Here is a 24,136-nt window from a genome sequence, read left to right as displayed (position 1 = left end):
GCCCCTCTTTGGCAGCAATAACTTCAACCAGACTCTTGCTGTAGCTGCAGATCAGTCTGGCACATCGGTCAGGACTAATCTTGGCCCATTCTTCCCTGCAAAACTGCTATAGTTTAGTCAGATTCCTCGGATGTCTGGCATGAATCGCTGTCTTTAGGTCATGCCGCAGCATCTCAATGGGGTTCAAGTCTGGACTTTCACTTGGCCACTCCAGAACTTGTATTTTGTTCTTCTGAAACCATTCTGAAGTTGATTTACTTCTGTGTTTTGGATCATTGTCTTGTTGCAACATCCATCCCCTTTTTAGCTTCAACTGCCTGACAGATGACCCCAGGTTTTCCTGCAAAACATCCTAATAAACTTTTGAATTCATCCTTCCATTAATGATTGTAAGTTGTACAGGCCCTGAGCACCATTCTTGGCCATAGTTTTACATTTAGTTAATGTGTACACAGAGATATTGGACTGTTCCAGTGATTTCTGTAAGTCTTTAGCTGACACTCTAGGGTTCTTTTTTACCTCTCTGAGTATTCTGCACTGAACTCTTGGCGTCAACTTTGGTGGGCGGCCACTCCTTGGGAGAGAAGCAGCAGTGCCAAACTCTCTCCATTTGTAGACAGCGTCTCTGACTGTCGATTGATGAACATCCAGACTTTTAGAGATGGTTTTGGATCCTTTCTCGGCTTTATTCAAATTAACAATCCTTGATCACAGGGTTACAGACAGCTCTTGACCGAGCCATGATGCACATCAGACAATACTTCTCATCAAGACATTTCCTACCAGGTGTATGTTTTATAGTGGGCAGGGAAGCTTTAAACCACTCATCAGTGATTGGTCATACACCTGACTTAAAATGTTTGGTGAAAATTGGTTTCAATTGCTCTTTAATTCAATTCAATTCAATTCAATTTTATTTGTATCGCCCTGGATCACAACAACGTTGTCTCAAAGGGCTTTGCAGAGGCAATATGATACACAATCAGAAACAGCAAATGAAGCAACAAAGATGAATAAATAAATCCAAGTCCTGGGTATTTTTGGTGTCCTGGACCCTCCATGTCGGCAAGGAAAAACTCCAAAAACTCCAGAGTCTTTGGGAGAAAATGAGAAAAGTGCATGTGACACGAAAAAGCATGTTTATTTCATAATACACGCGGTATTTTATGCTCCTGAATGATATGGACAGCTTGGATGTGTGTGGAAGCGATCGCTATATTTATTTAGTTTTTTTAATCCCGCGCCATGAAAATGAGTGACTTCCGGCTTGGGTCTTGCATTGAGGAGGAGGGCGCTGTGACGTGTACGGGAGAAGGACTCCTCTTCACTATACAGCCGTACTGTTGTGTATGATTAGTCCTCATACACATTCAGCTGATTTTGCGGATTAATACGTTTATTTTTCGCATCACGCCAGCCAAACGGCTGCAGAAAAATCTTGCTTTATGAGGGAGAGGCGTGTGCGCCTTTTTGGAGTTTCAAAAGATTCCCATTCACCGTGGATATTGGCCAAGCCCTACTACTGTGGGACCATTGGACTTACGAGGAAGTGAGTAAACATCTTGTTTTGTATTATGTCAAATATTAATACAGCGATTACAAAGTAAACACTACAAACTTTCTTCAAATAAAGGATTACTTACGTTTTATCATTGATAGGCATGTAAAAAGCTCTCCTCGTGCACATTAGCTGCAAGTTAGCTGCACAACAGCTGCAGCCGCCCTCCTCCGGGGAACGAACTGTAAATTGCTCTCCGCCGGGCGGTTTGCCAATCCGCGAAGACAATCGACAACCCAGTTGTCATGTCAAATAATCCGGGCTAGTTATATGTGATTTTCCGCTTCGAAGACTTTGAAACATCACTCGGATGGGGTTAGCATGTCGGCTAGCTGTCACGCCTCTTGGTTTGTTTACATTCTCCGAAGCCGGGGAAGGGAAACGACATATGTCCGATTTAGGTGTCATAAAATATCGTTCGGAAGGTGCGACAGTAAAGGTGAAGTGGACAGTTTTGACCATTATGGAGTAATTTTGCCATGTGGTCCTGAATAAGTGCATTTATATTATTTCATATTCCATTTAGCACAAGACTGTTATTTGTCATGACCATGCCATTTATTTAGCAATTGGGGAAAATACTTGGATAAAAAGAATATCCTGTAAATATATTGAAGTAAAGAGACAGAAACAATGACATTTTGCAGCTCTCTTCGTCGTGTTTTCCTCGTTGTGAATAGTTCCCCCTCGACGGGCCCTCTGGTCCTTCTCAAGCCATTTATATAGCTATTGGGGAAAAATACTTGGATAAAAAGAATATCCTGTAAAAATATTGGAGTACAGAGACTGAAACAATGACATTTTGCGGCTCTCTTCGTCGCGTTTTCCTCGTTCTGAATAATTCCCCCTCAATGGGCTGAATAGTAAAACCGATGAGCCCAGTCTCCCGCTGACGTCATCCACCTACTGGGGACGCTCGAGCCCTATAACGGTAGGCGTGGCTAACCGGTAGGATAAAAGACTAATTTCTCGTCATCTCCGCTTTGCTAAATTGTTGCTTATAGTCGAATCGTCTCAAAATATGATTCTAATTCACATAATAATGCTATTTAAGACTTTTTTTCTCCTGTCGTATGCTCTTTAAGTCTCCTTAGGCAGAGGCTTCACACACTTATTCTTCACCTTTCTGTCATTGTTTGCATGCTATCCTCATTAAAATATGAAAATCCATAAATATTTGGGCTTTTTTAGTTAAAGCAGACACTGTATTTTGATCTGTGTGATTTGACAAAGATCAGATCACATTTGATGATTTTATGCAGAAATGTGAGAAATACCAAAAGGTTCTGAAACTTGTTCATACCACTGTAACCAAAACATTAAGAGACCACTGTCTGTGTATCTGTGTTGAGAGTCCTAACTGAATATAAAAGAGGGCTTTTCTCACCGCCACAAAAGCTTTGGAAGCAAAATTATGTAAGGGTGCAAAATTTGACAGAACAACGGTCCGTGAAAAAAAAAGACCCAAATCACACCGGTCCGTGGTGCAAAAAATGTTGGGGACCCCTGCTCTACATTGATTGATACTGGGCTGCTAGCCTGCTATCCGGTCTGTTAACTTCAGTAATGACGCCCACCGCAAGAGGGCGATGTCCACAAATCTCTGAACCACTGCTCCGGAAGCACTCTTTCTTGACCATCCGGGTTTTGCCGTTTTTTCGTGTTCCCTTCTCCTACCCAAACGAGCTCTTACAAAGTATTCTCATCGGGTAAGTACCGAAGTAAGAATTTAGTGGACTAAAACATCCCATCTCAAAGCTTATTGGAAGTCGTTTGTCTTTATGTTGAAGCTTTCCAGGCTTACATAACTTCGTTTTGTTCAGCTTAGCTCGCTAGCCAAGACACGCTAACGCATTGCGATTACTTTAGTTGAATGCCACTTCCGATTTGAATTTGTATTATTTTACGGGGGTGGTCGCTCGGTAAACATCGGAGTGGTTACGTTCAATCGTATGAGACGATTTTCGACTTGTTTTAAAGGCCAACGCAATCAAAAACATCAATCTAAAGAGTAGAGACGTGGAAGACGAGGAGAGGAAATCCAGGCCACGACGAGCAACTGAAAAACAAAAGAAAATGAGGGTAAGCTCACGACATCAGTTGTTTTACTTCTTATATCCAATATCAGAATAATTTGATATGACCGTGATTGTGACTTTAGGGCATAATTCCATTCTCTGATTTGGCATTCATGGCTCGCGATTAATGATGATCTCACGATATGGCGATACAAGGGTCAGGAAATCATTCTAGGTAATTCTACATAGAAACAAGCTATTTTCATCCTTCTGCTGTGAATTTCAGTGAGTTCATTACTTGTAGACGTCCAATCTGTTTGAACAGGGAAGTTGGGAATTTCGTTCATGGCAATTGCAGTCGATGAGTTAATAATTCTATCATTAATCGCAGTTAAAGATGGGGGTTGGCAATAAAGTTTATTTTAAGGGTTCTTGGGGTGTGCTGAAACTGTAGGCATATCTGATTCCAATCTGTTTTGTCCTCAAATCCAATTTTTACGCCCGGCATTTCACACATTTTTTTTTTGTGCGTTTAAATCGGAATTGGGCCTGTTCAGACTGGAACACATTATTGACCCTTCTGACGGGTTGCTGTGGCAACGAAGGTTTCACCCAGTGCGTGTAGAGTTTGGCGTCATGAAATTCCGATCAATGCAACGAGGCCTGCACTGTACCGTGATTATCACACTGTAAGGCACAGCTGACTATAAGTCGCCACCAGTGGCGGACTTGGCAGTTTTGGAGCCTAAGGCGAACATATCCAGGGGCCCTCTTCATGGGTCAGGGGTTAAAAAGGTGAGAAGGGTGTGGAGGAAATATGCTATATATCAGCGCGTTGTCCCGCATTAAAAGTAGTCCGAGCAAAACGTGATGCTTAGAGCTGTCAAAATAAACGATTACTCGAGGTGAATAAAATTACTCGGATCAGTTTTTAAACTCGAGTTACTCGAGTTGCTCAAGTATTCGTTTCAGCTCTAAATGTAACCCTTACTTTTCGAGGCTGTGAGTCGATCGGGTTACAGTTTCTTTGTGTAGATTATATTTACTCCGTCTTCTCTACTATAATGAGGACCAACACGGTAGGACAGTATATAACCCAGAAACGTCAACGGCGCAACAACGTGGCCACCGCGAGAACGCAGTGAAACGTGACCGTTAAAGTCAATCAGCCAATGCACACCAGTCGCAGTGCGGCCGCGTGTTAGACGCGTCCCAGAAGCGACTCAACGTGACGCACGCGAAAAGAACGGCAGAGTTTATTATTTGACGCACGACGCAGCCGTCCTGCGTCAATACTACTAGCTAGGATCGGGCAGACCGGAAGTCACTCGTGTAAAAATACGGTGGATCCGGTCGATTTTCAAACTAAGATGCAATCGTAACCCACTTTTTGAGTCAATCAGATCTCTTGAGTGGTGGATCGGGGCACAGTTGACTTGTCTTTGTTGATTTACTGCTGTCTTCTCCCCTATAATAATAGCCAACAATTTGTTCAATCCAAAACCCTCCTACTACAACAAAACAAGTAGGAACTAATATTCACATAGGAACTAAAGTTTTACAACATAAAATATACAATATAAATGAATACTACATCACATTTGTAAAATATGAACACATAATAAAATAACAGCCCATTCAAATAAAATCAGTTGAAATGAGCTTAAACACCTGTAGTTAAATAATAACAATAATACACAGATCCTGCTTACACAATTAAATTTATTGATTTCTGTGTGGCTGCTTAACTTGAGAAAATCCACCAATAAAGCTTTTGAAAACCGTTCATAAGAAGAAAAAAAATGATTCATTGAGGCATTTCATTTGCATGTTAAAATCTTTGTCATTGGGATTGCGTTTCTCTTTAGCACAGGACCTCTTTTTTTTCTTCCTTCTTTCAGAAAGAAAGCTAACCAATACGCGAGGTCTGAAAGGCAAATTGTTGTTGGATTATTATCTTTAAATACCTGCTACTTTTTGAGCAGAATTCTAGCTTTTGTATAGGCTAATATTCCTATTGTTGAAAGCACAAAAGTGTGTAATAAACAACTAGCACATTTATATTTTGCATTTTGTTTTCTTACGGTACAAAAATGAACAGAACCGTGACCTCAAAACCGAGGTACGTACCGAACCGAGATTTTTATGTACCGTTACACCCCTACTAGTTATCATATTTGGTAACACATTATTTGACTGTGGCGCCATAAAACTGTCATTAAACTATCATAATTATGACATGACACTGTCATGAGCATTAATGAATGCTTATAACAGATGTCACGTAGTGTTATCCGGCATATTATCTCACTTTTGAATGGATGTAAAAGAGCCGAGCTGGACATAAACGGAGTTAGTGACATAATTTGCCAGCTGGCACTTAATGACATCTGTCATAAGCATTCAGTAATGCCCATGATAGTGTCATGTCATAATTATGACTGTCTTATGACAGTCTTATAATGCGGTTGTCAAATAAATTGTTACCTATTTACTAGAGCTGGGAATCTTTGGGCACCTAACGATTCGATTACGATTACGATTCAGAGGCTCCGATTCGATTATAAAACGATCATTGATGCACCCCACTCTTTTTTTTTTTTTTTTTTTTTTTTTTAATTTGTTTTGTACATTAGTTCCAAAATTGTTCAAAAATCCTCTCAGGCTAAACCAAACTACTATTTCAATATCAAGTTAACATATAGCAGTAAACAAATATACAAAAATAACAGTAAATAAAAAAACTCCAGTCCCCATTCTATATCAGCAGCTTTAAACTACTTTCAATTAATTTAATGTTGTGAATCAACCGTTAAAGTTGTTAAAATTGCTCCTGTTATTCCATAATTTCTCTTTTGTCTACTTTCAACATGTAAAAGTTTTTAAACTATTTTAAAGATAGATTCAAGTCAATATTTTACCGATTTAGGAGTATTTTGGATAAAAAGTTAATTAGGTTCACTTGGAAGGTTCGCAACAACAGCCTTGCAGGGAAGTGTACTGCTTTAAGATGGCGGCCGTTACTAACGCCCGCATCTAGTTTTTTGTAGATGTGCTGGTAACGATACCGAAGCTACAATGCATCTAGTCCTATATAAATGATATCTACCGTAACATAATGTGGCTTGTAGCAGCTTTTCGGCAGCAGTCAGGTATGTTGTTGTTTTTTTTTTTTATCTCGTGGCATGAGTTGAGCTAGAGCCGTGAGTTGAGCATTGGCGTTACCCGAGGGGCCGGGTAATGAGAAGCATGTTTAGCTACTCTCGCTCCGTCCCTAATTGCGTACCGAAGACCGCGCGGCGCGCTGAGTGTGTCGTACTTCTGCTTTACTTGGCATATTTCAATAATCGGAATTTGGATGTTTGTGAATCGTTCTCGAATCTTCCACGGCCGAATCGCGAATAATCTAAGAATCGGAAATTTTGCACACCTCTACTATTTACCCAAATAAATCAACAAATAAAAGACACTGGACTATAAACTGCAGGATTCAAAATCCGAGAAAAAAGCGGTTAGTAGTCTGAAAATTACGGTATATGTTTTGAACATCACAATATGCGCATGCGCAATCGTCCTATTGCAGGGTGTGCAAGTGTGCAGAGACTGGATCCCTTTTCTCCGGCATGCCGGTGTTGTTGACGTGCTGGCGCTCCAGTAAGGGGTGACATTTCACTCGGGGCGGCTATTTTTCGGCACTACACCGGATATTTGAGTGGCAAATTAAGAGCGCTGTGCTTCAAACTCGTCCTGTTTATGAAAGTCGATTGTCATATGCTGGTGTTGTGCAGTAATGAGCAGACGTGACTTCTGTGGCGTTTGCTAACTTTATGTCCTACTAGATGTCCTACGTCCCGTGCCATTGGCTACGTGAGCCCAGAGTGATTATGGGACTTGTAGTCCGTATACTACATCAGGGGTGGGCAAACTATTCCACAAAGGGCCGCAGTGGGTGCGGGTTTTTGTTGCAACCCATTAAGAGGACACCTTTTCACCAATCTGCTGTTTTACAAGTGCAATCAGTCGATTGCAGTCAGGTGCTTCTCATTTCTGCTGAAACCGCATTGGTTAAACTATCTGTGCTGGGCCAGTTGGAACAAAGACCAGGACCCACTGCGGCCCTCGAGGACCGGTTTGCCCACCCCTGTACTACATCGATGAATTATAAACCGCCATTATTGAATGGAAGTTAAGAAGGCCAAATCAATCCATACCAGTGACCATAGATAATGCTGCAAATATTGTTAATTCAGTACGTGACACAAATGGATTGTGACCACAAATAGGATGGCTTGCTTATGTAGTAAACCTAGCTGCTGAGAGAGCTGTAGCAATCAAGTGTGCCCCGCCTCACTTTACAAACAGTAAAGGTTGTTCTCAGCACTTTTATACTAAATTTCTTCAGGTCAGTAAGAAGTAAGCACATAGATATTATGCACTAAAATACATGTTTATATGATGGCAATTTAATTTTTGCTCGTTTGCAAAAAAAAAAAATAACGAAACAAAACAATTTTTTTTTTTTTTTCAGAGCATGAAATGTATTGAATCAGATAGAAAATCGTGTCCCCCATATCGAAAATCGTACCGAACCGTGACTTAACTATCGTTGCATCCCTATGGAACACCATTGCAGAAGCTATGAGGGGAAAAGTTTTCATTTGCATAAGTGCTTAATAGAGGCGTGCGAAATTTCCGATTCTTAGATTATTCGCGATTCGGCCGTGGAAGATTCGAGAACGATTCACAGATATCCATATTCCGATTATTGAATTATACCAGGTAATGCGGAAGTAAAACACGGTCAGCGCGGTCTTTGGGACGCAATGAGGAACGGATCGAGAGTAAATATCATGTTCGACTCATGCTGCTAGATAAAAAAAAAACAATCATACCTCACTGCGGCCGACAGCCGCTACAAACAACGCCAGTTGCTAGTTGCTACAAACATAGGGCTACAGTATATATAAGTAGAACTAAGATGCAAAATGAAACAGGACGTCGGTATTAGAACATGTATTATTGAACAGAGATACGATATGACACTTTCCGGTGTAAGTAAACAGCCGCCATCTTAAAGCAGTACACCTCTCTAGAAGGCTCTGTTGTAGCGAACCTAATTAACTTTTTATCTAAAATACTCCTAAAACGGCAGAATCTTGACTTGAATCCATCTTTAAATGATGAAATAGTTTGAAAACTTTGACAAAAGTAGACAGAAGGGAAATTATGGAATAATGGGAGCAATTTTAACAACTGTAAAGGTTGATTCACAACATTAAATTAATTGAAAGCTGTTTAAAGCTACTGATTCAGAATGGGGACTGGAGTTTTTTATTTATTGTTCTTTTTGTATATTTGTTCACTGTTATATGTTAACTTGATACTGAAATAGTAGTTTGGTTTAGGCTGAGAGGATTTTTGAACAATTTTGGAACTAATGTACAAAACATTAAAAAAAAAAAAAGGGGGGGGGGGGGTTGCATCAATAATCGTTTTATAATCGAATCGGAGCCACCGAATCGTAATCGAATTGTTAGGTGCCCAAAGATTCCCAGCTCTAGTGCTTAAGTTATTACCTGCAATTGTATTTTTTTTTTCTTGAAAAACATTTTATTTATTCTGTTTCTGTGCGGCATTATTATTGTTGTCTTTTACTTAAGAGGCATGGTCTATTGTTTTTAGTTGTGATTTCTTATCGCGTTTAAATGGGTGTACTTGATCTATTAATATATACTGTAGTCTCACTGTTATTGTAAATTTGTTTAAAAAAAGAAAAATTGGGGGTGGCGCAATAATATCGCATATCGCAATAATTTATTAGATAAATTATCGCACACTGAAATTTGTTATCGCGACAGGCCTACCTGTTACACATATACAATGACTGGGTTGCCGCTGAACCCTTCACACTAGGCTGCCGCTGGTTTGAAACGCCTTTACAATTTGGATGGGCTAAAAATCCAATTTTGGCTGCCAGTCTGAACAAGTCCTTAGTGTCGGTAAAAATAAACAACATAAAAATCACGGTTGGAGACGGAGCAAAGCTGGACTTTAGCCAATCACGTGATATTTTTCCGTTTCCAGTGTCCCGCAGACGTCACTATGAAAGAGCTTCACCCTCAGAAGCACGATCCCCTCCACATGAAACGGGAGGAGGCGGAGATGCCGTACATCAAACAGGAGGCAGAGCCAGAGACCCCCATTAAAGAAGAAAAACAGGAAAATGAAATCGCCAAGTTTCCAATAACTGTCATCGTGAAGAGTGAAGAAGACGAAGGTCGAAGCGAAGGGATCGGAGCAGCGAAACCTACCAGCGACAGCTCATTTCAACACCCGACAACAAAGGGAGAGGGACGATCGCAACCTGACGGTTTGTTAGCGCCGTTCTCGGACAGTGACGACGGGATGTCACACTCTGACTTTAACACTGATGGGGAGGATAAAGACTTTGACCCAAATGCTTCAAAATCCTTAAACAAGTCATCATTGAAAAGAGACAAAAAAGCGGTTGGGAAACCTTTTTCATGCTCACTTTGTGATAAAACATATTCTTGGAAGCAGCACATTAACAGACACATGCGCACACACACCGGGGAGAAGCCTTTCGTCTGCACATCTTGTGGTAAACGATTTGCCGAGAACGCAAGTTTAAAGAAACACACAGTGACACACACTGGAGAAAAGTCTTTTCACTGCTCAGTTTGCCAAAAAAGATTCTCTCGAAAAGCAGACTTAAACGGTCACATTAAAACGCACACTGGGGAGCAGCATTTCACCTGCTCACTCTGTGATAAAAAATTTTCTCAGAAAAAAAACTTAAAAAAACACTTGCAGACACACACGGGGGAGAAGCCTTTTGTCTGCACAGTTTGTGATAAACGATTCGCTGAGAAGGGAAGTTTAAACATACACACAATGACACACACTGGAGAAAAGCCATTTCCCTGCGCGGTTTGTCATAAAAGATTCTCTCAGAAAAAACTGCTAAACAATCACATTAAAACACACACTGGAGAGAAACATTTTGTCTGCTCACTATGTGATAGAAGCTACTTCACAAAGGCAGATTTAAACAAGCACAAAAGTACACACAATAAGCCTTTTGCCTGCTCTCTTTGCGATAAAAGATTTCGTCAAAAGCTACACTTAACAACACACGTGCGTAGACACACCGGGGAGAAGCCTTTTCTTTGCACATTTTGTGGTAAAGGATTCACTGTGAAGGTTGAATTAATAAGTCACTCAAGGACACACACTGGGGAAAAGCCTTTCCCCTGCACACTTTGCAATAAAAAATTTTCTTGGAAGCATCAGTTAACAACACACATGCGTACACACACCGGGGAAAAGCCTTTTCTCTGCACAATTTGTGGTAAAAGATTCCACCAGAAGGTAGAATTAAAACGTCACACAAGTGCACACACCGGGGAAAAGCCTTATCTCTGCACATTTTGTGGTAAACAATTCGCTGAGAAGGGAAGTTTAAACAAACACACAATGACACACACTGGAGAGAAGCCGTTTCCCTGCTCAGTTTGCCATAAAAGATTCTCTCGGAAAATACAACTAAACCAGCACACAAGAACACACACTGGAGAAAAGCCTTATGTATGCAAAATTTGTGGTAAACGATTCAGTGAGAAGGGAAATTTAAGCAGACACGCACATACACACACTGGAGCGAAGCTTTTCGCTTGCAATCTTTGCGATAAACGATACACCCGGAAGGAAGATTTAAACAATCACGGAAAAATTCACATGTAATTTACTTAGGTCTTACTGCTTTTCACAATTTTTCGCGGTTAATGAGGACCCCAGTGATAATTGAAATCTGCGAAGTCGAGGTGTAGCTTTTTTTTGGGGGGGGGGGGGGTTCATTGTGTATATTCAGATTTAGCATTGGAAAGAGATACGTATAAGCAGAGGTGGGTAGAATAGCCAAAACCTAACCTCAAGTTAGAGCGCTACTTCGAAATGATCCCTTTAAAGAGCATACGACACGAGAAAAAAAAGTCTTAAATGGCATTATTATGTGAATTAGAATCATATTTTGAGACGATTGGACTATATACAACAATTTAGCAAAGCACAGATGACGAGAAATTAGTCTTTTAATCTGCCGGTTAGCCACGCCTACCATTATAGGGCTTTAGCATCCCCAACAGGTGGATGACGTCAGCGGTAGACTGGGCTCATCGGTTTTACTATTCAGCCCATTGAGGGGGAATTATTCAGAACGAGGAAAACGCAACGAAGAAAGCCGCAAAATGTCATTGTTTCAGTCTCTCTACTCCAATATTTTTACAGGATATTCTTTTTATCCAAGTATTTTTCCCCAATAGCTATATAAATGGCTTGAGAAGGACCAGTCAGCCCGTCGAGGGGGAGCTATTCACAACGAGGAAAACACGACAAAGAGAGCAGCAAAATGTCATTGTTTCTGTCTCTTTACTTCAATATTTTTACAGGATATTCTTTTTATCCAAGTATTTTCCCCAATTGCTAAATAAATGGCATGGTCGTGACAAATAAGTCTTGTGCTAAATGGAATATGAAATAATAAAAATGCGTTTATTCAGGACGACATGGCAAAATTATTCCATAATGGTCAAAACTGTCGACTTCACCTTTACTGTCGCACCTCCCGAACGATATTTTATGACACCTAAATCGGACATATGTCATTTCCCTTCCCCGGCTTCGGAGAATGTAAACAAACCAGAAGGCTTGACAGCTAGCCGACATGCTAAACCAAACCGAGTGATGTTTCAAAGTCTTCAAAGCGGAAAATCACTCATAACTATCCTGGATTATTTGACATGACGACCCAGTTGTCGATTGTCTTCGCGGATCGGCAAACCGCCCGGCGGAGAGCAATTTACAGTTCGTTCCCCGGAGGAGGGTGGCTGGAGTTGTTGTGCAGCTAACGTGCTGCTGCTAATGAGCATTAGAAGAGCTTTTTACATGCCTATCAATGATCAAACATAAGTAGTCCTTCATTTAAAGGAAGTTTGTAGTGTATTCGTATTTGACATAATACAAAACAAGATGTTTACTCACTTCCTCGTAAGTCCAATGGTCCCACAGTAAATATCCACGGTGAATGGGAACCTTTTGAAACTCCAAAAAGGCGCATACGCCTCTCCCTCATACAGAATGATTTTTCTGCAGCCGTTTGGCTGGCGCGATGTGAAAAATAAACGTATTATTCCGCAAAATCAGCTGAATCCTTCGTCCTCATACACAACAGTACACTGTAGCGTGAAGAGGACGTCTTCTACCGTACGCGTCACAGCGCCCTCCTCCTCAATGCAAGACCGAAGCCGGAAGTCACTCATTTTCATGGCGCGGGATTCAAAAAACTAAATAAAATATAGCGATCGCTTCCACACACATCCAAGCGGCCCATATCATTCAGGGGCATAAAATACCGCGTCTATTATGTAATAAACATGCTTTTTCGTGTCACATGCACTTTAATGCCTGCAATATGAAGCAATTGTCAGAGAATCACAAAATTTGAAAAATAAGATCTTAATGAAACCTTTTTTTTTCAAATTTATAAAAAAAAGTCAAAATGAATATGTGTAATAAGCGCTCTAATATTTATAATCCTTGCTAAACCCTGTTTAATTTTCTCATGGAACCTGCAGATGCATGTATTGACTTGTAGAGCTGGGAATCTTTGGGCACCTAACGATTCGATTACGATGACGATTCAGAGGCTCCGATTCGATTATAAAACGATTATTGATGCACCCCCCTCTTTTGTGTAATGTTTTTTACATTAGTTCCAAAATTGTTCAAAAATCCTCTCAGGCTTAACCAAGCTACTATTTCAGTATCAAGTTAACATATACCAGTAAACAAATATACAAAAATAACAGTAAATAAAAAACTCCAGTCCCCATTATGTATCAGCAGCTTTAAACTACATTCAATTAATATAATGTTGTGAATCAATTGTTGCAGTTGTTAAAATTGCTCCCGTTATTCCATAATTTCCCTTCTGTCTACTTTTGTCAAAATTTTAAAACTATTTCATCATTTAAAGATAGATTGAAGACAAGATTCTGCCGATTTAGGAGTATTTTAGATAAAAAGTTAATTAGGTTCGCTACAACAGAGGCTTCTATAGAGGTCTGCTTTAAGATGGCGGCTGTTTACTTACGCTGGAAAGTCTGTCATTTCACATCTCTGTTCAATAATACATGTTCTAACACCGACATCGTCTTTCATTTTGCATCTAGTTCTACATATATATGATATCTACTGTGGCCGTATGTTTGTAGCAACTAGCAACTGGGCGTTGTTTGTAGCGGCTGTCAGCCGCAGTCAGGTATGATTGTTTTTTTTATCTAGCGGCATGAGTTGAACATGATATTTACTTTCGGTCCGTTCGTCATTGCGTCCCAAAGAACGCGCTGACTGTGTTTTACTTCCGCTTTACCTGGTATAATTCAATAATCAGAATTTGGACATTTGTGAATTGTTCTCGAATTTATACACATCAAAAGCAGCAATACACAGTCAGTAACTCTCAAAGGCAGTTATTGTTATATATGTGGATCCAGTTCGGGTCACAAGTGTTTTTCTCCCTTCAATCGGATATTTTCTAAATGGACACAATTCAAGATTGATTTAATCCTGAGCGTGTGAGAGGGTGAGATGGGGGTTACGTTAATGCCGTTACTAATGAGTTAACTGACAGCTTCCTTAAAAAATGTATATTTACGAACGGCCCAAACCCAGGCTGGCACACCGGGACTTTTCCCGGTCCTCCCGATTAGCCACTCCGGGCCTGCTTTAATGCTTCCCTTCTTTTTGTTGTTGTTTATCCAATTTTTAAACTTTATCTGAATAGTTTTAGGGAAGATTTCTTTAATCGTATTGTGCATTGTAATCATTTGAAATCTGCTTCATTGTAGAATTATTGGACTTTTTTTAAATTAATACTATCAAACATTTTTGTTCATGACTGACTTCTTTTACTGTGAACTGTTTTTTCGAGCTATGTTCTAAAAATATGGGTTGTATATACCAGTACTCTTTGTATTATTGCGTTAATTGTAGAGTTGTGTTGAATAAAGACGACTATGGTATCTTGCTTACAATAAATTTTAACAATAGCATTGTTTTTGGCAGTGCTTTTTTGTTTTTAGTTTTTTGGATGAAAATAGTCATATTTTTAGTCATTTCAAAATGTGTTCTTCATTAGGTTCTGACAGACGAGTACATATTGTAGTGTCGACAAGGAGCACGGCCGACTTCGGGATATTACGTCGCGGGAAAACATAACATTTTCAATGAATTAAACCCACTTGGAAGCCAGGAACTGAATGTCAAAAAAGTTGAGCGCTTAAGTCGCACTCACCATGCTAAATTTCAAAGCTAATGTGAACGCTATGCTAATGTTACGAGTTAAATTTAGTGTGTGATGATTACTCAGCACAGACCTTTAAATGCTACGGCAACATTGCATGTTCTCTCATGGCAAGATAACTACACAAATCTTACCATGTGTGTCAAAACAAGCAAGCCAGGAGCGCAGATGTCCATTTACGTGCCCTGCTATCCTTTGGCCACTCATACAACTTTTCGTTTGAGTGAGAACAAAACATCGCCACACACCGCCGTGGCATCTTACCGAGAAGCAATGCAACAATACTGTGTGTATGGCGGACTTCCCTCGCAGTTCTCGGTGTGACGTCATTTCCGAAGATTGTCGAAGAAAAGCATTTTTGTTGTCAAGGGCGTTGCTATGGGTTAAACAAAGAATCTGGAAGGGTTGCGTTAAAAAAATGAAAATATGCTTATAATTGTTTAGCCATTGATATTATTCAAAAACATGGTTGGCAAACCTTACTTCACATTTGGTCTTTAAATGGTTTCTTTGAAAAATATTTCACTAGTTAATACTTTTCCACAGCCCAGAACCCACACAGTGTGAGATGACATTTTGTCCCATTACTCCACTGTAACCATACCTATCTTATCATAATATTAGGCCAAAAAATACACCAAAATCATCATATTCCAACTGGAAAAATTATACAAAAATGAACTATCTGCTGTTCCGTCCCAAGAGCGTGATTTTTTTTTTTTTAATCCTGTGTGCCACAGACCTCACAGTGGGAGATCTTCACCCGGGGAAGCACGATCCCCTCCACGTTAAGGAGGAGGAGTCGGAGATGCCGTACATCAAACAGGAGGCAGATATAGAAAGCCCCAGCATTAAAGAAGAACGGGACGATGAAATCCCCAAGTTTCCAATGACTGTCGGTGTAAAAAGCGAAGAAGATGAAGGTCCAAGCAAAGAGAGCATAGCAAGTAAACTAGCAAGCTGTAAATTGTTTCAAAACCTGACAACAAAAATTGAGGAACGATCGCAACCAGATGACGTCTTAGTGCCGCTGTTGGACAGCGACGACATAACATCACACTCTTCTGACTTCACCGACGAGGAGGATGCTGACTTTGAGCAAAATGCGTCGAAATCCTTAAACAAGTCATCACTGAAAAGAGATGCAAAAGAATACGCGGATGGGAAACCTTTTCCCTGCTCACATTGCGATATAACATTCACTACCGAGGAAAATTTAATCATACACGCGCATACACACACTGGAGAAAAGCCTTTTCTCTGCACATTTTGTGGTAAAAGATTCACCCAGAAGGGACATTTAAAAAGACACATACAAACACACACTGGAGAGAAGCCTTTCGCCTGCTCTATTTGCGATAAAAAATTTTGTATGAAGCAACAGTTAACAAGACACCAGATAACACACGCTGAAGAAAAGCCGTTTGTCTGCACGTTTTGTGGTAAAAGATTCGCCCAGAAGGGATATTTAAAAATACACACAAGATCACACACTGGAGAGAAGCCATTTGTCTGCTCTCTTTGCGATAGAAGATTTCTTACGAAGCAATCGTTAACAAATCACGCGATGACACATACTGGAGAGAGGCGTTTCGTCTGCACATTTTGCGGTAAAAGATTCACCGGGAGCGGAAGTTTAAATAGACACACTCGAACACACACTGGAGAGAAGCCTTTCGTCTGCTCTCTTTGCGATAAAGGTTTTTGTACGAAGGTAGACTTAACAAAACACACGCGAACACACACTGGAGAGAAGCCTTTCGTCTGCACAATTTGTGGTAAAACATTTGCCGCGAAAAGAGAATTTAACGTTCACACGAGAACACACACTGGAGAGAAGCCTTTTGTCTGCTCTCATTGCGATAAAAGATTTTGTTCAAAGCGAGGGTTAACAAAACACACGAGGACACACACTGGGGAGAAGCCTTTTGTCTGCAAATGTTGTGGTAAAGGATTCACCCAGCAGGGAAATTTAAATGTACACAAAAGAACACACAGTGGACAGAAGCCTTTCGTCTGCTCTCTTTGCGATAAAAGATTTTCTACAAAACAAACGTTGACAAATCACGCACGCATGCACACCAAGTAAAAGATTCACCCAGAAGAAAGAATTAAATGACTACGCAAGAACACACACCAGGGAGAAACATTGCACTTGCACTGTGTGCTGTAAAAACCTCTTAACTCATTACCCTCCACGCCGCACTATTGAGGATGCCGACGTCCCCTTGATTCCTGTGGGCCATAACCAGCGGCGTGGGAAGTGGGGTGCTGCAGCACCCCCTGGTGATAGGGGGGAAAAAAGTGTTTTGGTAGAATCTTGCTTTTTATTAAAAAACATTGAAATCATAGCTTATATCACTATATTTAATTGATTTAATACATACCGTAATTTCCCGAATATAAGGCGCACCCGTGTATATTGTGCACCCCAAATTTACTTGTAAAATCTAGGGGAAATTATTTTCCCCGTTTATAACGCGCGCCCTAGTTTTAGCACCAATAAATAGAAGAATACAAGAAAACAGCTCGTGTACAGATACAGAAATGTCATTTCACTGACTGGTGAAACACAGCACAAGCATAGAACATTGGTAGTTCAAAACATTACCATAAACTGACAATATTTACGGTAATAATATGATTTGACAACTTCTCCAACTTACCCGAATATAGGAGAAAACAAAACATGTGACTTTTCTTTTAAAGGCTGCTGTATAACTTGCTCGTTTCATCATGATTAATAAATGTTTCTTCCTTGGATTGATACGGTAAAATGAAAGTGAGAACGTTTAAGTCGGAAATCCGTGAGAGCTCATCGCTGTCAACACGACCGTAACAATAGGAACTACCGTATTGTTATATGGGTTTGAGTTTCCCGATGGACAGATATAGTTGACGGACACACACTTCCTGTGTGTTGTTACGTTTGTTATCGTCCGAGTTGCGGAGCTGCAATAAACGTTGACTCAAATGAGTTCAAGAAACTAAATTCTGTGCTTTACAAAGAGTGAAAAAAGCAGAATTTAACACAGATGAAATTATTCGGCCGATTAGAGTGAAGTATTACCAAAACAAAATGGTAACGTCACGAACCGTAATGGTCGGCAACGGGTCGCCGCATACGTTTCTTCAACACAACGTGGCCGTGTCAATTAAAAAAAATCAGTTTATATATATATATATATATATATATATATTTCTGTCTCCATCCATGTACCGCTTTATAATGCGCACCATGATTTTACAAGTTGATATTGGGGGGAAAAAAGTGCGCGTTATATTCGGGAAATTACGGCATTTGTTGGAAAGGTTTTTTTTTTTGTTTTTGTTTTTTGTTTTTTTTTTGTAAATAGCATGGTAACCACCTGACACCTTGCTTGCTACCGGTGTTCTGCCAAAATATCTTACACTGGCGAAACGTCCTCCAAGAGGGATAATTTGACACCCAAAATACTACAACGTGCTTTCAACATGTTTTGTTTAGATGCAATCAGACAGAACATACTATAACTTAAATGTAGATTTTTTTGACAAAAACAAAATTTTCTAAAATTTAAATTGAGGTCATAAATGAATATGATTAAAGTTCTATTCACTTTGGCTGTCTTCAAATAGGTAGGCTGAGAAATGCTTGCATTGTAGCCATATTATTGTTTGTTGCTGTTAAGCTGCCGCCGTGCAGAGCGCTGTTGGATATTCGTATGCAATTTATTTTTGTGTTGTTAAAAAGGGGGTTTTAAACTGATGCTGATTGGCCCTTTCAGTTGTTTTTTTTAAATTAATTTTTTATTTATTTATTTATTTTCCCTTCAGGCATGACAAATCCAAAGAAACATACAGCATTTATATGTGTTTACAATTAATTCAACCCGAAAAGAAAAGGGCTGACGGGAGAAGCCGAAGCTTATTGAAACCCGTCCCCAGTATACAATAAAGGACGCAGAAAATATCACATATCGAATTTTGGACATTCAGATTTCGTAATAATCACAATTTTTTTTTTTTTTTTTTTTAAATAATAACCATCCCCTCTGATTGTTCATTTTCCCAATAGTCCATAGTCGATCGATGTGCTCTTTATGTTGATTAGATCCAGTAGACTAGTTCATAATTTAGTACTTAGTTTATTCAGTTGAATCGATCCAGAAGATAGGGAATAGCTGAGGACCGATGGTAGGCCGTGTCCGCCACACTCCTTTTGTTGACTTAATCCTCGTCGCAGTTTTTGTTCCTTGCTGACTCCCGACGAACGTTCATCTCAAGGTTGCGCAGCTTCGTAGTAGGTTGCATCGCCATTTCAGTTGTGGACTCATGGCCTGGGGGACTGGCGTCGCTAGGTCCTTAACGTGTCTGTGTGCCATTGCGCCGTCGAGCTGCCCTAATTTGTGTTATAATACACCGGAGCAGTGGCGTCGTTAGGCCTATTAATATTCTTAACGGGTATTATAATACAAAGGGGCTGTTAGATATCAAAAGAACTGTTATGTAGCAAGATAACAAATATTAAGAAAGTAACCAAAAAAATAAATCACATTCATGAGCAATTATCGAAAATAGATCGAACATTTCCGAAAGTATTCCGGAAACAGCCGAATAGGGCGGAGACGTCACAACAAGGAAACAAAAGGTCGAGGCAGGTGCCATCGTTGTTCATCGACGAGAGAGTTGTGTTCGTGTTTTATCAAAAAGTCGCTAAAATGGTTCAAACCAGTCATGCTATGTTGTGTACAAATAGCCATTTGTCGCAATTTAGTACCCATGAGTTCCCGGACGCGAGAAAAAGAGCTGGACTATGCAGACAGTGAGTAAAGTTCGTCCGTGCTAAGAGGGCTAATTTTGCAGACCCAGCCGCCGGCACGGTTTTGTGTGGTCCGCATTTTACACCTGAAAGCTATTCGAACTATGGACAAATGAAATCAGGTTTTGATAAGAAATTGCTGCTGAAAGCAGATGCGGTGCCCACCATACACGCGCAGCCACCTAAATGTCCCGAGATATCAAGAAAGAGGACGATGATGACTGGCTCTGATGAGACCACCCCACCACCCCAGGCTAACCAAAGGAGCGGAGCAGCCAAGCTCGAAATGGCCAGAGTACTCTTTTATAATAAAAAAAACACGCATTGGATATAGGACTGGACACGTGTATAAATGATCGCTCGTAAAATATATAGAACAAATCCTCTAATCCCATTCATATTTGTGTCTGTTGGCAGAGTGAAAACCTATGATAGCACAATAAATGATGATAATTCTATACATTATTTTGCGGTCCCGGTGTATCAGCTTCACAAAAAGAAATGCAAAACAAACCATTCGGTGTTTCCCACACGATCTGTTGCCGGTGTTTCATCAGTGTGATTGTTCCCTTCAATGGTCCTTTCATTAGGCTGCATTGGCTTTCGTTTGGGCTCAAATTGATAACCCAAAACATCTAAAACAGGTTCATAACTCTCCTCGTCACCATTAGAAGAACGTTCGTTGCGTCGGATTCGTCGCTGCAAGTAGAAACAAAATTGTCCGCCATTCAGTACTAAGCACTGAGCCGGCTGTTTCCCGAAAGTGACGTCACGCACACAATATGCTAGATTTCCAGCATCTCGGGGGCGGGTCCTTTTAGTTTGACAATCGATCCAAATTTCTATCATTTTCTTGGTGTTGCGATGTGTGTAATTACACGAAGTGGCATGATATGAATCCAAAAGGCATGCGTTTATGGATAAATGATGGAATATTAGCATTTCCCCAGGTGTTGTAATACCCTTCAATCCCCCCTTAATAATTTGGTGTTATTTCAAAAAAAAAATGCTGACATATTCACGATGAAGTTGACAGAATATTAGTTTAAATCAATAATCATATAACCTGTCTTTATTAACTGTGATCATAAATCTGTCTGTTTCCCCTCACTTCATAGAGTAAGGTAGAGAGCACCATCAGTGCGTCATTAACCAATCCATTCTACTTGTTCGTATCGAAAACCCCATCACTGAAAATCCAGTCCTCGTTTTTCCTGTTTCCCAGTTTGTACCGGCATTGTGTTCTGTGTACCTCTGCCGCACACATAAAAGCATAGCGTGAGTAGATGGATGAAAGATAGACACATGTTGTTTTTCTCAAGAAAGTGAGTATTTATCACAGCTGGTAGTAACAGCTCCAGCTAACAGCACAAAGTCACATCTAATTAATAAACCAAATGCTCAGTGTTTGATATGATAAATAAAAACCTGTCATATACACTACAGATAATCTCTGCGCACATTTGACCTTTGTTGTTTTGCGGTCAAAGGTTACATCCCAGCTATAGAATAAATAACGCTGCTACTTAGCTGCTGCTCGCTAGTTAGCCTGAAATGCATTGTAAAGGTCCTAGTAGAGTTAAGTGTGCACTGTTTTTACCACTATCTTTGGGTTGACTTCCTTCTGGAGCATCAGCTGTGTTTCTTACTTTATGCATAGATGAGTATTGAGTACAGGAGGTGAGCTCATTTACGTATGATTATCATCAGTGGATAGTCATAATAATACACTAAAAATATCAATCCACCACCTTATTGACCTGTAGGAATCAGAGCAGAGGAGCAAAAAGGGTGACAGGGTAGAGACCTCCACTAGCAAGGTGAGTAGGAGAGTAATAATTAGAAAGTGGAGGAAGCCAATAAGATTATATATAGTATACACACACCCCAACATAAGCATATACAGCGGGGTAAATAAGTATTTAGTCAACCACTAATTGTGCAAGTTCCCACTTGAAAATATTAGAGAGGTCTGTAATTGTCAACCTAGGTAAACCTCAACCATGAGAGACAGAATGTGGGAAAAAAAACAGAAAATCACATCGTTTTATTTTCAAAGAATTTATTTGCAAATCATGGTGGAAAATAAGTATTTGGTCAATACCAAAAGTTCATCCCAATACTTTGTTATGAACCCTTTGTTGGCAATAACGTAGGCCAAACGTTTTATGTAACTCTTCACAAGCTTTTCACACACTGTTGCTGGTATTTTGGCCCATTCCTCCATGCAGAGATCCTCTAGAGCAGTGATGTTTTGGGGCGGTCGTTGGGCAACAAGGACTTTTGGGGTCCCACACCGTGACGGAGACAATAATACTACCAGCCTGCAAAGCCATTGTCTGCGAGATGTTCGGCCCTGCTGTGATTAAAGTAGAGATGTCCCGATCCGATATTTGGATCTGATCGGACGCCGATATGGGCAAAAAAATGCGGATCGGTATTGGATCGGCCGACACGGAAAAATTCCGATCCAGACTTCCGATCCAGTTTTTTTGAAAATATGGTCCGGGTTTTCCAGCTTACAGATGTACATAATCGGTAAGCAGTTTTTGCTTTGGTTTCCCTAAAATCCGGACCACATTTTACGGCACACCTTCAACACACGACATTACCGTCTCCCATTTTACCGAGAGACTTTATCTGTAAAAATGTCAGCTGTGTGGGATCATTTCGACAAAGACGAAGAGGCAGAGTGCAACATATGCCACAATAAAGTCAAGCGTGGTGGTAAAGCTGTAAGAAGTTTTAATACAACCAACCTAATCACGCATTTAGCGACATACACATGCATTGAAAACTAGGTGCGTTAGTAAACAGCCGCCATCTTAAAGCAGGAGACTTCCCTTGTAGGCTGTTGTAGTGAACCTTCCAAGCGAACCTAATTAACTTTTTATCTAAAACGCTCCTAAATCGGCAAAATCTTGACTTGAATCTATCTTCAAAACAGTTTTAAAACTTTTACATGTCAATAGTTGTCAGAAGGGAAATTATGGAATAACGGGAGCAATTTTAACATCTTTAAAAGTTGATTAGCAAAATTAAATTAATTGAATTTCGTTCAAAGCTGCTGATACAGAAAGGGGACTTGAGTATTTTACTTACTGTTTTAAAATGTTAACTTGATACGGAAATTGTTATTTAAACCTGAGAGGCTTTTTATACATTTTTTTGTAACTAATGCACGAAACATTAAAAGCATCTAACAGCTTGTGGGGTTTGTGGGATTTTCCACTGACAGTTTACAATATTATTTGCACGTTTTACTGACTGACTATGCCATTTCTGTTTGTCATTTATAATGTTTTGTGTTTGTCACTGAATAAACAGGTCAGTTTATTGTTACCAACCATTGTGTGGGCTATTTGTCATCAAGAGTACTAAAACCCTTTTCAACATGAGTCTGACAACTAAGTAAGGAGGCTAGATAACTTTAAACTTTAATACATGCTCAGATAGGCCGGTATCGTAATCGGATCGGAAGTGCAAAACAATATCGGCATCTGATCGGAAGTGCAAAAACCTGGATCGGGACATCCCTAGGTTAAAGACATTACTCAAGTCCCCACTGTCTGATAATTCTGAGCTTTTTCAAGCCTAACTACTGTAAAAAAATAAAAACAGAGACTGAGAGCTGTTGGAAGAATAAGGTTATTGACTTTGTGTTCATCTAAACAGGCTCAAGTTTCACACTGAGTAACTATACATACTTTGAAATTATTTAAAAAATATATTGGACAGAAAATAATTTTGGAACATTTTTGGTTTGTGGTGTGGCGCGAGATTTTTTCCAATGTAAAAATGTGCCGTGACTCAAAAGAGGTTGAAAAATACGAAAAATACTGCTCTAGGGTCCTAATCTGGATGCCTCAACCATTAGCAATTACAGGCCAATATCAAATCTGACATTCCTGGGGAAAATTATCGAAAGGGTTGTGTTTGAACAGATCCAGACTTTTATGATGCAAAACAATCTTTTTAACTCATTTCAGTCTGGATTTCGGCCACAACACAGCACCGAGAACGTGCTTATCAAAGTCCTAAATGATATTCGTCGGAATACCGATGCAGGCAAATCATCTGTTCTGTTACTATGGATCTCAGCGCCGCATTCGACACGGTTGATCACAACATTCTACTCCGCAGATTGGAACAGGGGGTAGGGCTTACTGACACTATTCTTCAGTGGTTCACATCCTATTTACATGATAGAGATTTCTTTGTGTCAATCGGAAACTATCAGTCAGAACGAACCAAATTCACGTGTGGAGTCCCTCAAGGGTCAATTCTTGGACCACTCTTATTTAACATCTATATGCTTCCGTTAGCTCAGATAATGGAACAGTATGACATCTCCTATCACGCCTATGCAGATGACA

At 40.0% G+C, this 24,136-nt stretch overlaps 1 protein-coding gene across 2 annotated transcripts in view; it reads left to right on the top strand.

The window, feature by feature from the left end:
* LOC130915065 (oocyte zinc finger protein XlCOF6-like) overlaps positions 1-23,229 on the top strand; it is a 58,025-nt gene extending 34,796 nt beyond the window's left edge. Inside the window, exon 4 of one of the 2 annotated variants that reach the window (XM_057834803.1) lies at positions 15,700-23,229. In XM_057834803.1, the coding sequence (XP_057690786.1) occupies positions 15,700-17,048 (1,349 nt within the window). In that variant the 3' untranslated portion in view covers positions 17,049-23,229. Of the gene's footprint in view, positions 1-9,660; positions 14,859-15,699 lie in introns of those variants that run through there. The other variant, XM_057834812.1, reaches the window with a different exon arrangement.
* Positions 23,230-24,136: the final 907 nt, after the last annotated feature.

Source organism: Corythoichthys intestinalis, chromosome 1 (genome assembly GCF_030265065.1).
Source record: "Corythoichthys intestinalis isolate RoL2023-P3 chromosome 1, ASM3026506v1, whole genome shotgun sequence".
Lineage (NCBI taxonomy): Eukaryota > Metazoa > Chordata > Actinopteri > Syngnathiformes > Syngnathidae > Corythoichthys > Corythoichthys intestinalis.
The sequence above is the reverse complement of the archived record's forward strand: the minus strand, read 5'-3'. Positions and strand labels throughout refer to the sequence as shown.